This window comes from Brachionichthys hirsutus, chromosome 13 (assembly GCF_040956055.1).
Source record: "Brachionichthys hirsutus isolate HB-005 chromosome 13, CSIRO-AGI_Bhir_v1, whole genome shotgun sequence".
In the NCBI taxonomy this organism is placed as follows: Eukaryota; Metazoa; Chordata; class Actinopteri; order Lophiiformes; family Brachionichthyidae; genus Brachionichthys; species Brachionichthys hirsutus.
In genome coordinates, this window is record NC_090909.1 from 8688766 (window position 1) to 8704010 (window position 15245).

General features: G+C 43.6%; 2 protein-coding genes across 2 annotated transcripts; both read left to right on the forward strand.

Moving 5' to 3' along the window:
• The first annotated feature begins 4072 nt into the window (after positions 1 to 4072).
• pdik1l (PDLIM1 interacting kinase 1 like) lies at positions 4073 to 7722 on the forward strand. The gene is made up of 2 exons (XM_068747331.1): positions 4073 to 4357; positions 6982 to 7722. The coding sequence occupies exons 1-2, from the start codon at positions 4073 to 4075 to the stop codon at positions 7720 to 7722; spliced, it is 1026 nt and encodes a 341-aa protein (XP_068603432.1).
• A 3849-nt stretch (positions 7723 to 11571) lies between these two features.
• Positions 11572 to 14590, forward strand: LOC137903449 (replication protein A 32 kDa subunit-like). The gene is made up of 8 exons (XM_068747600.1): positions 11572 to 11598; positions 11671 to 11772; positions 12762 to 12897; positions 12986 to 13035; positions 13105 to 13212; positions 13390 to 13482; positions 14050 to 14147; positions 14509 to 14590. Exons 1-8 carry the CDS (start codon positions 11572 to 11574, stop codon positions 14588 to 14590), a joined length of 696 nt encoding a protein of 231 aa, XP_068603701.1.
• Positions 14591 to 15245: the final 655 nt, after the last annotated feature.

Sequence of the window (15245 nt, forward strand, 5' to 3'; positions counted from 1 at the left end):
ACTGAAGTGAAACTTTTCATATCTTCCATTTTCCATGAGAGGAGAAGTTGATGTCTTAATTACCAAGTTGCCATGTCATTGTTTGAACTTATATGCAAGACCAATGTTGATTGTATGTCAAGACATTGTCTGGGAAACAGATGGAAACTGGAGGGAGCGTTCACACGCACACACACACACACATCAGGGATGTATTTCACGTCAACAGCATTTACTTGGTTTGTGATACTTGAAACCTGCAGGAGGAGCAGCGAGAAGCTGAGATGTAAACTCACTCTCTTAGGTGTGGTGGGCTTATTGTGAATAACCTTTTATATGAACTATTTATTTAGAGGACAAATGCATTTGTTAGTTCATAAATAGCATTTTTGAACCTGTGCTGTGATTCAGATCATTTTAATCTTTACAGTAACAACGGAATACCACAAAGGTGCATCATAATTTCCCTTTGACAAATTCTGCTGTTTGTGCTTCACCTCATCTCCTGACTGAAAACGCACAGCATTGATATGGAGTTTATTTATTTGGAACTCAGGGAGAACTTTGTTTATAGGTAGTAAGTTATTTAACACAGAGGATCACGCACGGTCTCGAAACAGAGCTGCCAACACTGTGACGCCCTTGGAGAGCCGAAGGAGCTGTGCAGTTTGGGTCCTTGCTGTCTGTGTGAGGGAACAAAACAGACAATGTGTTGCCTTCGTAAGATATTTAGCTGAAGGTGTGTGACGGCAAAAAGACCTGCCCTAAAAAGAAAAACTTAGAGACCAAGGAGCCGGATGTTCCAAAATGCTAATGCATCTCTCGGTTTTATGCCCTTCCTGCAGCAGTACTGCGTTTTTGCAGATGTTATGTGTAGAGAAAAAGAAATAGTTTATCATTTGGGGGAATGCTCGATATTCTTAGAGATTAAGATAATGGGACTGATAGGATAGTCTCTCTCTCTTTCTCTCACATTTATACGTATGTGTGTGTGTGTGTGTGTGTGAGTGTGTATAGTTACATAATGATGTTCTTGTTACATATATCCAATCTTTTTTACATGTATTGATGTGTTCAGAATGTGTCTGCATGAGTATTAGTACTATAGTTTAGACAGCTGGATTTAGCTTTATCATGTTTTGTGGGGGGTCGACTGACCGAACAACACAATGGATGTGTAAAAGCATCAGTATTGATCTTCATAAAGGATCCTTACCACATGATGTGCTCGAGTTCATCATAATGCGCACTGTGACGCAGCAGCATCTATTCACCCTCGCGTTATCGCCAGCGTCCCATAGTTTTGTCTTGTTTCTTGTTGTTTTGCTTCCTATGTGTGAACAAGACGGAACTCGTCTTGTCAAAAATCTATACAAGTCTACCTCAGGTGTGATTTTGCGACTGCTTGAAGGCAGTGTGTCAAAAGTTTTGAATGTATTGTAAATAATTGTGGATTAAATTGTCTCTCCAAGTATTTATTACTGTCTTTTTTTTACTTGTTCATCTTTATATTATATGTGCTACCTCATGGACTTTATTCTGACAGTTGTGGCTGCAGTTATAATGAAAGATCATGTATGTAAAACCAAACTGATGCTTTTTAGAAGTTTTATCTCTATGTCCATAAAACAAGAGTCACATAAATAACTCACCAGAGTAGCCAAACCTTTGGGTACTCCATCATTGCCAGTTCTGTGCAGACTGACAGTGGCAGTGTTTGCTTTAAATGTTTTCATGCTGGGTATACATTGAATGTGTGTGTGTGTTGTATCCTTATTCAACAATGTTTTTGAACAATCCTTCTGCCTAGCTTGATTTTTCAAGCTTCCTCAGCTACAGATAAATAAAAAACCAACAAAAAGATTGTGTTTATTTATTTATTTGTCTATTACTGTTTAAACTGATTTATTGTTAAACATTATCACAAAATCGGTTCTGGGTTCGAATCCTAGGACACATAGTGACAGTTTGGTCGTGAGGGGCATCCCGTAAAAAATAAAGGGAAACCCGAAAAGTGAGCCACCCTTACATTAAAACTAATGTAAAGCCGGAAGTGTTGTGCTTTCCCTTCTAAATAAAACTTACATAGTTGCGAATGTCTCTCCAGTGAAAACGTTATTGCCTCCATTCGTAAAAAATAGCAAAGTAACTAAAAACATAGGCAATATATGTATGTATGTATGTGTGTACTGCAAATGTGCAATACGGAATATACGTTTCTATTATCCATGTGCGTTGTCCTGTTGTTGTTTTCAAATGTGCTTTTATTCTGAAATGCGACACCGGAAGTTGTGTCAGGTTGCCATTATCTGCGCTGCACCGCTCAGCAGCTGCGCGTCCTCACTTCTAGTGTTTGTCTAAATCTCCTCGGTTCGACGGAGAGCGGAGCGTGAGCGGCGGTAATGGCTGCCGGGGAGAGAGAGCAAGACAACAAGTGAACCCCTGAGAAACGAGTCAAAGGTGAGGCTTGACAGCGGCTGCAGCTTCTTCCACATTTAAACTATTGTCTCGTCTCTTCCGGCCACTTTGAACACTCGGCTCGCGGGTGTGCGTGTCGAGAGGCTGCAATTCAGGACGGCTCGCGCACGCACACATACACACACACACCAGGACAATAAGCTGTCAGTGCTTATCGTGCACGCCTCCTCCATGCACCAACGTTAGTGCAATTTAAGATAAGTATTTTTTTTTTTGGGGGGGGGGGGGTTAAATTATATTAACTAGGTATTATTAACAGGCCGCGCTTGATTGTCCCGGTGAGAGCGCGACTCTTTGTTAGCTCTTGTTAACGTGATTAAGCTAGCGTTAGCTCACCAACCACATCGCTGTTAGCCTGTTAGCCAATCAGGCGCAGGTGCGTGCCTGGCCTTAATTAGCTCGTTAGCATGCTGCGCGTTCATCGTTCTGTCTTGTAGCCTTTTGACTTATTAAAGATGTTTATCGCAGTCAGTTCTAGCATTATCACGTGTGTGCACTTGTATCCTGAGTTGCATCACTTGTCCGCTGGACGGCTGAGAAACAAGCGGGTGTTTCGGTGGATTCGAACACTGTTGGTGGCTGTTTATCCAGGTGTTGTTTGACAATTAGAAGTTTTCCTGTAGTTGGTGCACAGCCAGACATGTTTTGATGCATCTTATATTTTCTTATTGAAGACGGGTAGTTCAGTATTCTTTGAACTAATGTGTGCGACAAACTTTGGAAATTGAGTTATTTCAATAGAAGGTGAAGTTATGTTTAATACATGCCACCTATAATGTAATTTAATTTTCTAATGCAGCATGTAAATAAAGTAACTTGTGTGTGAGAATTGATATGATACATTTGGCCAAGTTATGATCAAATAGTCAGTCCGATCAACTGATTGAAAGAAGTTTTAATGCATATCCTGAACCTGAAATGAAAAAAAGGTTATAATGTTGCAATTTTGTTAGTGGTGAAACAGTCTATTAATCGATCAACCAATAACAGAACTGAGCTCAACAATTTAGGCTTGAGTATGGCAAAGCTCTATTTCTTGCCTGTCAAACATAAAATATTGCTGCTTTTCTATTCACAAATTATCTATTATCTTTGTCTGTTTTTCAACAAAATTATGTTTTCTATAATTATTGAAATTGACGGTTTACTTCAAAGTGAAACTAATCTTCAATTGTCTTAATTTATAAAAAAAAAAGATCATCTGATCAAGAAAATAAAGAATTGCTGCTTATAGTTTGTTGTGCAGCTAATTTCTTTGGCATGCTGTTGTTTTAAATGTATTATGAATGGTCAAAAAGTAAATTGACTTGTTTTGGATATCAGGATTATGAAATGACATGTATGATTAAGAGGCGTACCTCTCGTCAGCTATGCCTCCAGCATTCCCAATTTTAAAGGTAAACGGCTAAATGTGGCGTCTGCTTCACCCGGACTGCCCTCGCCACAAAAAGGAAAGCATTAGTCATATGATCAAATGCTCACGGCCTCGTGCACGTTCAGCTGAACTCAATACTATTTGTGTGTGGGCCAACTCTGAAACTGTGCTGCACATAAGCAGCACTATGGATGTCATGCAAAACAAACCCCATGGTCTTTGTTCACAGTGAGGACTAGAATGGTAAGCAGCCAGCCCAAGTACGAGTTGATCCAGGAGGTGGGGCGTGGCAGTTACGGTGTGGTCTATGAGGCAGCAGTGAAGCGGACGGGTGCACGGGTGGCAGTGAAGAAGATCCGTTGCCACTCTCCAGAAAATGTGGAGCTGGCCCTGCGGGAGTTCTGGGCCCTCAGCAGCATCCGAAGCCAGCACCCAAACGTCATCCACCTGGAAGAGTGTATTCTGCAGCGGGACCAGCTGGCCCAGAGGATGAGCCATGGCTCCAGCTCCCCACTCTACCTGGAGGTGAGGACAGGATTCCCTGGAATAGCCTTGGAAGCAGTAGTCCTGCTCTAATGCCGAATGGGACCGGTGGTTTGGTCAAGTTTTAAAATACTTCTGTTGCGGTTGTGGTAATGTGAATGTTATTGATTTTGTGATTGTCAGAACAATCAAATTCGTGAATTATTCAAATTCGACAGATTAAATTATGACTACAGCCCCGCGCCGGTCTGTTGCAGAGGCTTTGATCTGTCGGGTGGAGGGGACGAGCAGCAGGAGTAGCTATGGGATCGCCAGCTAGCACGGTGCCTGATGCTGTTTATCCTGTTTGTTGAGATGTGCTGGAGTCCAGGGTTACGTGCACAGTCCCATTATAATGCAACAGACATGCATGAGAGGGAATCATTCGTATTCCGTAACTAGTTGCTGCAGGATAAACTGTTTAAGACGTGATGTGACTTTCATATGGAACCTCATTTTCATATGTCCCCATTGCCCTGTTTACACTTTTGCAGCATAATCTGCACCACCTTGTTTTATAATGCGTTCAGCTGTCGACTTTATCTTTGCTGGCCCAACGTGGCACCGTCACCAAACACGTGTTTGAAGGAGTTTCACTGAGATGATGACAAAATTCAGAGGAAGGAGAGAAGATGCCGGAGAGGAATCCTCCTTAAAAGACTTCTTGACTTTTCAGTCGGTGTTGGAAAAGCACGTTTGCCATATGCTCCTGTGTCTTCACATACACTGGCACTATAATTTATTGTATTGATTAACAAAGTGTGACTTTTACAATTAATTATAATCTCCAGATTATAATGCATGCTTCCTCTGATTTTAATCAGATTATAATTAGGGTGAGTTTCTGTTTTTCCAGTGACACAGACCCAAATCGATAAACACAATAGTCAGCGATGGAAATTGTGGTCGAGAAGGTAATGAATATCGGCAGAGACGCTGTCTGGATTACAAAAGAAGCTGCCAAACCTTTATTTAAATTCCTGCGTGTGGCTTGGCGTGAGCTGGAGCGCTCGGTTGTCTCTGAGCTCTGCGTCCCTGCGGCCTTATAGCTGTGTTGTCAGGCTGAAGTGTGGGGGTGTGGCCGCTCCTCTCCGTCAGCCTGTCTGCAGCCCGTCACGTCGCAGCGCCTCCCTGCTGTCTGACGGCGACTCATGGCGCTCTGCCGGTGCCCGATTATAGTCCTACAGCGGCATGCAATCTATTGTCAGACCATCCATTCGGTTTGTGCAGCGCCAGCTTTGGACCCTTTCCCAGAATCCCTTTATTCCAGCTCTTTATTTATTGCTGTGTAATGTTCCAGTACATGCTTTCAGAAGAGCAAATGATAATAGGGCAGAATTATCTGACCGTGCCAACTGTGGGATCGTTTGTGTCTATTGTTCTTGCCAAGTGGCACAGCAGTTTGCAGCCGTTTGTTTAGGACGGGGTTGTTGCAAGGAATTGCCAGCTGCACAGATTCTGAGTTTTTATGTTGCATGTAAAGCGCTTAACAAGAAAAACCATAATTTGTGTTTAAACGAGCCTCGACTGGTGGGAGGAGGGATGATGGATACTCCTTCCTATGCTGTTGATCGTAGCTTGGGTGGTGACGGTGACGATGGGCTGATCCTTTCAGCTTTGGTTCTTGTTTATTTAATTTAAATGTTACATTTGTTTTATTTTTAACCCTGTTGCTTCCTCTTATCCATCGTCTTGTAGACGAGACAATAGCATTCATCTCATCTTCGGAAAGTTCTTCGCCTTGCGAGTCACGTATCTGATGGATCTCTGCTGGCTATGGGCGGAAGACGGGGTACACCCCGGATGAGACGCCAGCTCACCGCGGGGCCACACGAATGACATCCAAACACGCACACTCGCACCGAATCCTATGAGTAATTCGATGTGACCAATTCACCGAAGCCAGCGTGTTTTTGGAGGTGGTTTATTAAATTAGGATCTTATTCTTGAACTAACCCATCACTTTGATTCGTTTGGATTTGATTGATGGTGTTTTTTAATCATTCAATTTAATCTTAATTTAATGTGAGATGGATGAAACCTCAGTTTGTTTTCTGCTGTCAGAAAACTGGATTAAACGAAGTCACTCGCTGCAGTCGGCATAAAAAGATGAGCGGCCGCTCGCGCCGCTCTGATGTAAAAAATTACCCAGAAAGGAAGGTGGGAAACGACATGCTGCGAATACAAAGGCTGCGTCTCCTCCTCGTTCAGAGTGGTCTTTTGTTCTCTTTTCACCCCTGAGCTTTCACCCATTACATCAATAAATCCTGGAGCCCAACCAGCCCTAAGTGATACAAAGAAAATTCGACAAGTCGCAGACAGCTTAATGTAAACTGTGGTCATGTTTTTCCCAGGTGTTTGTAGGATCATGTCTTGGTTGATCGTTTCTACTTGACCCTGCTTACAGCTGTTATCAGTGCGCTACGTTTGCTCATTTAGATGCAAAATGGACCCAGAACAGCAAACAAATTGTACTCGTTTACCGTCTGGGTTTGCAACCGACCACGTCGTGCTGGACTAACCACCGTCAACCTGCAGGACCAACATTTAATGTGCCAGAGTGAATCTGATGCCGTCTCTCCTCCACCCAATCATGCTGACTATCCTTTTCTGTGTTCCTACTGTAGCTGGTGGAGACCTCTCTGAAGGGAGAGATCACCTTCAACCCGTGCTGCGCCTACTACTTGTGGTTCGTCACGGACTTCTGCGATGGCGGAGACATGAATGCTTACCTGCTGTCCCGCAAGCCCAGTCGAAAGACCAACACCAGCTTCATGCTGCAGCTCGGCAGCGCCCTGGCCTTCCTGCACCGCAACCAGATCATACATCGCGACCTCAAACCAGACAACATCCTGATATCCCGGGCCTGTACGCCGGCCGGGTCGTCTGAGCCCACCCTCAAAGTAGCTGACTTTGGCCTGAGCAAGGTCTGCTCCACCTCTGGGCTCAATCCAGAGGAGCCGGCAAGCGTCAACAAGTGCTTCCTGTCCACAGCTTGTGGAACAGTCTTCTACATGGCCCCCGAGGTCTGGGAAGGCCACTACACGGCCAAGGCAGACATCTTCGCCTTGGGGGTGATTATTTGGGCCATGGTGGAGCGCATCACCTTTGTGGATGTGGAGACTCAGAAGGAGCTGCTGGGGAGCTACGTGCTGCAGGGCTCAGAGATTGTACCTCTGGGGGAGGCTCTGTTGGAGAACCCAAAGATGGAGCTGCTGATCCCTGCCCGTAAAAAGAGCATGAACAGCCACATGAAGCAGCTCATCAGAGAGATGCTGTCGGCCAACCCACAGGAGCGGCCCGACGCCGTTGAGCTGGAGCTCAGACTGGTTCGTATCGCCTGCAGAGAGCTGGACTGGGACACGTGATGGACGATCGACTCCGCTGATCAAGTGCACGTCTCGTCCGCTGCTGTTCACAAAGGCATCACAGCAGATTGATTGGGGCTGTTTGTTTTTTCTTTTTTTAAACTAGGGCTCTAACTAGAATATTCCTTTGTACCATGGCTTAACTTTCATCCGCTGTCCGATCACACACAAGCTGTGTCTTTATATCGAAGGGGAGAGGTGTGACACCGACAGCTGTTATTCTAAACTGCAGCTCAGTCTCAGGCTAGAATCGCAACACAGCTTCCACTTCCTCTTCCTCCTTGCACGAGGGGGGGAACGTCAAAACGTCCCCAAAAGTCCTGGATTTAATCAAAAGTGACAGTTGGTCGACAAATGGCCTCCTGGACTCGGTGCTAATTGTTCCTAAATGCAATATGAGACGTTATCATGTGATCGTTACAGCGTACGTTTGTCCAAAGGGTGGATATTAAAACTCAATCCTTTCAATAAGTGGAATGTTTTGCAGTAGCTTTTACAGGAGCGGGCTAAACGACTGATTCCAGCACTGAACGTGATCACCAGCACCGATCTTTACACCAAGAATGGGTTCAGTTTGGCATCAAATGCAGATATGCCCTGAACGCTCAGGTAATAAAACCATACAGCATTATGGGGATTTGTTGACAAACTGTGATCCAGGTCAGCTTTCTGAACTACGGGGTGTGTGGAGATGCCGTCTGGTTCTCTTTGTCTGAGGGCTGCTCTGCTGGTTGCGTGGGCAGAGGACGCTTGAATCGTGTCTGACACGCAGCCCTTTGGTGTCTCCTCTTTCTGCCCGTTGAGGACTTGAAGAGTTTATTGACCCCTGACCGATGTGACAGAATGTTTAACAGTCATGTCATCGTGACCTTAAACGCAAACGGATTTAATGACAAAGCACTGCAGGAGCTCTTCTGCGTTGGAACTTACTGGACTCTCGTTGTGGTTTTGATCTTTCTGACCGCTTGTAACACCCATTTAATCAGCCTCTATGCCAATCAGACGTTCCAGTGTAGCTCATGAGGAGTTTACAGTGATCAACGTAGAGTAGATTTACTCTTAAAATATTAAGGCTGACGGTTCACTCTTGTGAAAATTTCATGCAATCGCAACCATGAGATTTTCAGCTGATGTCGATTATAATAGAACGTATAATTTAACATTTGTCATCTCTTCTCACCGACATTTTAACATGACACAATTTCAAATTGAAACATTTTTCAAGGCTTTCTCAAGTCTTAGCTCTTCCTTTGGTAATCTCAGTGCTAGCTAGCATAGCCGGTAGAAATCCCAAATCAGCATAAAGCAGCCTGGCCTATGGCTACAAGACCCCCCCCCCGGGCAGACAAAATCTACGGTCAAGAAAAGCAAAGTGTTGCATCAACGTAGTTGTATTGAGTGAGTTGCCTGTCGTGAAAGGACGGTGCCATGAAAGTTTCTCATTCCAGTTAGACCCGAGTTAGAAAAACGGGGTTGAGGGATTCAGTGAAATCACTTGGGTTATTATTAGTATGAGTATTTATTCCTCATAACTACCTGCTGCGTAGCACGGAGGAGCCGTGAGGCTGGTGCAGTACGATAACTGTCAGTACTTGTGTACTAGGCAAATACAATGTCAACTAACAGTCTACTTAGCGTATGCTGGCAGTGCCTGTCACCTTCAGGGAAGAGAAGACACTGGCATGCGATATCCTCCATGAGCCAGAGGATCTCTGCCTCTTTTCTCTTTTGGGGGGGGGGAGTCTATACATAATAATGTTGTGTTGAACTCGATCTCCCCTCGGTGTCACTGCTGCTCGTTTCCTTTGCATCTTGCAGTAATCCCTTTCTTCATGCTTCCAACGGGCTAATTCTAAGCCTATTAAGGTTTCGCAGCGTTTGGCAGAGGAAGCCTTTTGCCTTTCAGGTCGCACATATTTTGTGCACTTTTATAGCAACCTATAAAACAAACTGCTTGTTTATTGGGCTCAAGCTTTGGTGGGAAACCACGAGTAACGTTTGACTCCTGCCAGTGTTTCTGTAGACACGGCCTTCCATTCTCCACTCTGTTATCGTTTTAGGTGGTTCTCTTTTTGCGTTATTTCTGAATTTCACTCTTCTTCTCTTCGACACTGCAGTGGCCTCGGTGATGCTGCGTTCGAGCACGGAATTGGCGGGAGATGTGCTCCAGATGCACCACGTTGTGTCGGTAGGAAGGGTCGTACCACGCACGTCGGTGCTGCAGGACAGCTACGCTGCTTTGCTTTAAGAATGTGCTGTTTGTGGTTTTCTGTTGAGCCGTGTCCTCAGAGCTCCACGCGAAGTCGGGATGGGTAGATTTCCTGTCAGGTTAGAGTGTTTTGCCAAACAAAGGCTTTGTCTGGGGTGTGATGGGAGTTAACCTTGTGATATTTTTTTTTTGGGGGGGGGGGGGGGGTTGTACTAAATTCCTTTGCGTTTGTGTAAATACTGTATAGAATCAGCAGGGGGTGACATGTATATTTGACTCTGTCAGATGTGCTCCTTTTTTGGCTTGTTTGAAATGTAAGCTTGCTGTGATTGATTCAGTTTCACTTGAGCTCCTGCTCCACCCTTGGTTTACTTTAATCATGAAGTGATGTGGTATATTTACAGGTCAGTACTATCGGTGTACTGGTGATAAGTGTGTGTGTGTTTATCGGCCTGCTAGTGAGTGACGCTGGTATACAGCGACTGTCGACTCCAGGTTTATTTTCTGTCTGGTAATGGGCTCTTTTGAACTCTGGGACACGAGTAAAAATAAAATAAAACCTTTGCCACTTTCAGCCCTGATCCAGGACCGCCATACAATGTTCTACTGGACTGAGTGGTTCATTAGATTTATTATAATGCGCAGAATGTTGATGAGATGATTGGTAGTCCTTTCAGCGACCGCATGAGTCTAAAAAGCACTTTATTGACAAAGTAGAATGGCGCTCATTAAAGCGCCTATCTCCACCGAGTGAACTATTCTACATGCGTCTGAAGTTTGCCTGAGCCGGCGTGTGCCAGGCTAACTAATCAAAAATGAGTTATATTGGTTACGGCTCATCATGGACTATGTAGAAAAAAAAAATCATGACTTCCTTGAGAAGATAACTGTTAGAGACAAACAGAGCTCTGATCCGACCCGCTTATCCTGCTCGACACCAAAATTCAATGCTCTATTGTGGGCCAAGTTCCACTTTCTACAAACCAATGGATCAATGCATGACCTCCTTTGGCGAAGGAAAATTAAAAATCATGCTCCTAATGATTTGGAATTATTTTGTTCTTTTTGTTACATGAAAAGATGGCTTTCTCCCTTTTCTGGTCAGATTGTACACATTCTCTCTTATTGCGCTTTGGGAGCTGCCACGGGGGGACCGGTGCAGGACGGTGGTACCTGACGAGTCCTGCATCATGGACGCACTCTCAAAAGGTCCCGCTGCAGAGGAGCAATGCACTTGGGATTGCGTCAAATAAGATCTCCACGCATCCGGGGAAACTCCTGCTCCTACACCTTTGTACAAGTTTTGCTCTTATGTCACTAAGATATTTTGAGGAGATGAAATGAAGTTTATCAGAAGTGAAGTGAGCGTCTGTCAATCGCTGAGTTGATGAATTTCCAATAAACAAATAATTTATTTTAAGAAACTGATTGATTGACCTTTTCTTCCTACAGCAGCACTACCTCTGCTCCAATTACCGTCATGGTAATTGGTTTAATTCAGTTCAGCTGCACATAAGGACTCGAAGCAACTCCGCCTTCGCTCCTCCAGTTCATCCACACTGGTTTCTGGTGGTGTAACGCCATTGAGGATTACACATTTGAAGCTATTTTGAGTGGGGTTCTTACGGTCCCTCGGTGGGATGTCCAGCCGTAAAGCAGCTGCGAAGGTGTGCCCATCCGTCGATATTCGAGGCTCGTGTTCATGTACCTAATACTTCCTTGCCTCGATCTCTCTCCAGAGGGCAGCTCTCCAGATTTTGCCCGTGACGGTGTCTCAGCTGCTGTCTGCTTCTCAAGTCGACAATGTTACCTTTGCCTTTTGTGGCTGGCAGCTGAACCAGGTATGATCACCTACGCAGCTCAGCAATCAGTTGCACTTTTCACAGCAGAAAGAACTAACGGATTATTGGCGGCGTCCCAGAGAGCATGAACCGAAGCCCCCTTTAACCGGAATGCACCACCCAATTATAGTGGAGGGGAGTTCCTGCTCTGACAAGTCAAACTGCTGTTCAAACCAGTTCATTGACCTTTTTAAGCACATTTATACATGAAGTAGTGTCAACAGAGAAAATTATAGGTGTCGAGTTTCTGTTCCGTTCGGGACAAACGAGGTCAGGGTGCGGCTTCTATTTTTATTTTTATTTTTTGGAAAGTGGAACCAAATACAGCAGAACAAAACAATTTAATTTAAAATTGTATTTTCACCAGTAGCTACGTAACTAATGTTTTGATTTGATCTGGATAAAGGGGTGCATCGTATTAATATTTATTATGTCTCCACCTTTACGTTAGTCTTTTGACATTGAATGACATGGAGCCCCCCCCCCCGCCATTTGGCAAAATGCAAATATTAACATGCTGAATGCTGATATTAGCAGGTATGTTTGGCATAACTTAGTCTTCGTATAGCATTTGGAAGGCAAGTATTTGCCTAATATTTAAAACCAAGGCTGGGGGAAAGTGGGACGGCCATTGTATGGACAAAAAATGAGTGCAACTGTTGTCTGAAAAAGCACATTTGAGAGATTCTGTGATGTGGAAAGGCTCAGTTTTTGCTAAGAAATGTTAGCGGGAACTAGAGAAGCACTCCCGAGCGCAGACCTCCACAAAGCGGCTCATTCTCCTCATCATTGGATTTACGTAATTGAATCTGCTATAGAGGATATATATCTAGTTAAAAAAATCTAAAATTAGGATTTGAGAAAATAGTGCAATCTTAAGTCATCAATTCTTGGTTGTCATTTCACACTTTGGGGAAACCCTCCGTTTCCTGTCACACATTTTTTTGATTGTGCTGAGTCTTATCGTCCTGCTCGTCTTCCTGCTGCAGGTGTCCGTGGTTGGCGTCGTCAGAGGATTTGCTCCGTTCGTGACAAACATCCAGTACTCTGTGGATGACATGACCGGCCCACCTTTAAATGTCAAGCAGTGGGTTGACGCCGAGGCCAGTAGCACCAACAAACTCTGTCCAAAAATTATTCCTGGAGAAAAACTGTTTTGATAGCTAATTAATTTCGAACTCTCGCTTGCAGCATTGTTCTCTGCTGGGATTAGCGTCTCCTGGATCATACGTGAAGGTTATTGGAAGCTTGCGTAATTTCAGTGTAAGTAATCTGGAGATGAGGTATGATATGCTTTGGGCAGTGACAACTTTTTTTTTTATGGTCCTGTAGGGTCAAAGATCATTGCTGGCCATGAATATCCGTACTATCCTGAACTTGAACGAGATGACATCCCACATGTTGGAAGTAGTACAAGCCCATATGGAGTTTTTTGGAAAGGTATACAGGCTTGTGGAAACGTCTGACCTCCAGAAAAATACTTTGACCATTTTCTTTACAACACAAATCAATGTTTCTATTCATTGAGCATTAAAACTGAAGGCCATAGCGTGAATCAATCAGGGCTACGCATGCTGGAAGTATGTTGATTGAAGAATTCTAACTATGTTGTTCCAGGTTTTTGATGTGAACATGAATACTTCTGTTTCCTCACTGTCTGAACGTCCAGACAGCTTCCAACAGACGCGGCTGTCCACCACCCAGGATCAGGTTAGTGGTTTTAAGGGATACGTTTATACGCTTGCCTATTTTCAGATTATCAGAACAGAATTGTGTTATTGGTAGCAGTACATAAATACTGTAGATACAAATACTGTAGATACCTACCATGTGGACTTGGCCATAATAGAACAATTTCTAAGTTTTCAAAGTTCTAAAAGTTTTTGCATAGCATTTAGAATATTTTCTTGAGTCCATGTTTGCCGCGCTGCGAAATGTATTTCTATAATGATATTTGATTCATGCAAGTAACTGGAACAAATTTGTCCAACAAACTGTAGTTCCAGTTGTAATGGATACTATAAATCTGCAAATTACATATGACAGTAGTCACAAATTAATGGAAGGTGTAACTTAAAAATAAATAAATATATTATTCCCTTTTGATTCAACAACAGTGAATTGTCAGGAACTGGACATTTTTTGTTCAAGAAAATCAATGAGTTACTCTGTCTTTGTGATTTCTCCAGACATGTTTGTGGAGTATTAAACCTCACACATTTGGGAAATTCAATGCCACTCCAGGGTTTGAAAATCACTTCCTTGTTCTTTTTGAAGGTGCTGCATGTAATCAAGATGTTCTCTGTCTCTGATGTTGGCATCAGTTTTACAGACCTGAAGAAGCAGCTGGATTATCTCAGTATAAGAGACATCAGGTGCGTCTACCATCTCCTACCTTTTTGGTAGGGGTGAACCGGGTAAACCGAGCTACACCCACACCAGAGAAAAGTGATCATGTGACTGCAATTTAAAGAAGTAAGGTTCACGTTGCTACATGTTGTATTGAAAGACAAAGATGGAACAGTAGTGAAGCGAATATGTGAAGGCAACATTCCCAAACTGGTCACACCAGACTAGTTAAAACTCATGACAGCATGAGGGTTTGAATCACACCCATACAATTCAAGTGGGCACAGCTTTGATGTGGTTTTGTTCTGCATTCCAAGAGCATTTTTGTATCCATTCATGCCTCGTTCTGTACAATTGATGGATTGCTATTTTATTTTTCTTCTTCAGAACGTCTTTGGTGTTCCTGGTAAATGAAGGTCATGTCTTCCCCACAATTGATGAGCAACATTTCAAGTCACCTGCTAATTAGCCTGGAGGATGTTGAAACGCCACGTCAATCAGGAGTTACATCTGATCAGAATGTACACACTGCCCACAGTTCATTGAGTGAAGTTTTTTTATTTTTAATGTGCTGCGGCAGATTATTTTCTTTATATTCATTTGTAAATGTTGAAATAAGAGGTTATAATTTCCTGTAAAGGTCTACTTATCTAAGGATTCTTTACTTTGTTTTTGTGTGTGTGTGCTAAATGTGTGGGTTCCCTGGCAAAGACGTCATTGGTTCTATATAAAGATGGTTGTATCTCTTGCCCCTTGCTTCAATCGGGTCTTCCTTCAGAACTCCTTGCAGTCCTCATTTTAGCCAGCAAACATGGATGACTGTCAGATCCTGATAGACAATGTTTGTCAGTGATTGTCATGACAGATTAGAGGCTACTCGCGTTTAATTCTAAGACGGTAATGCAACTTCATGACAGTGATAAGGTAGCATTTACAATAGAGTACTATATAAACAAAACAAATGGGCAGAACGCTGCAGCAGTTTAATGTTCTGTGTGTGGGGGGGAATGTTCTTGTGAACGGCGTTAACAAAAAAATTGTCGCCCAAATTCTCCCAGTCGGGAGCGAAGCATAAACCAGAAGTGTAGCTGCGGCGATGGTGATGTGACCTATCCAGTTCACCG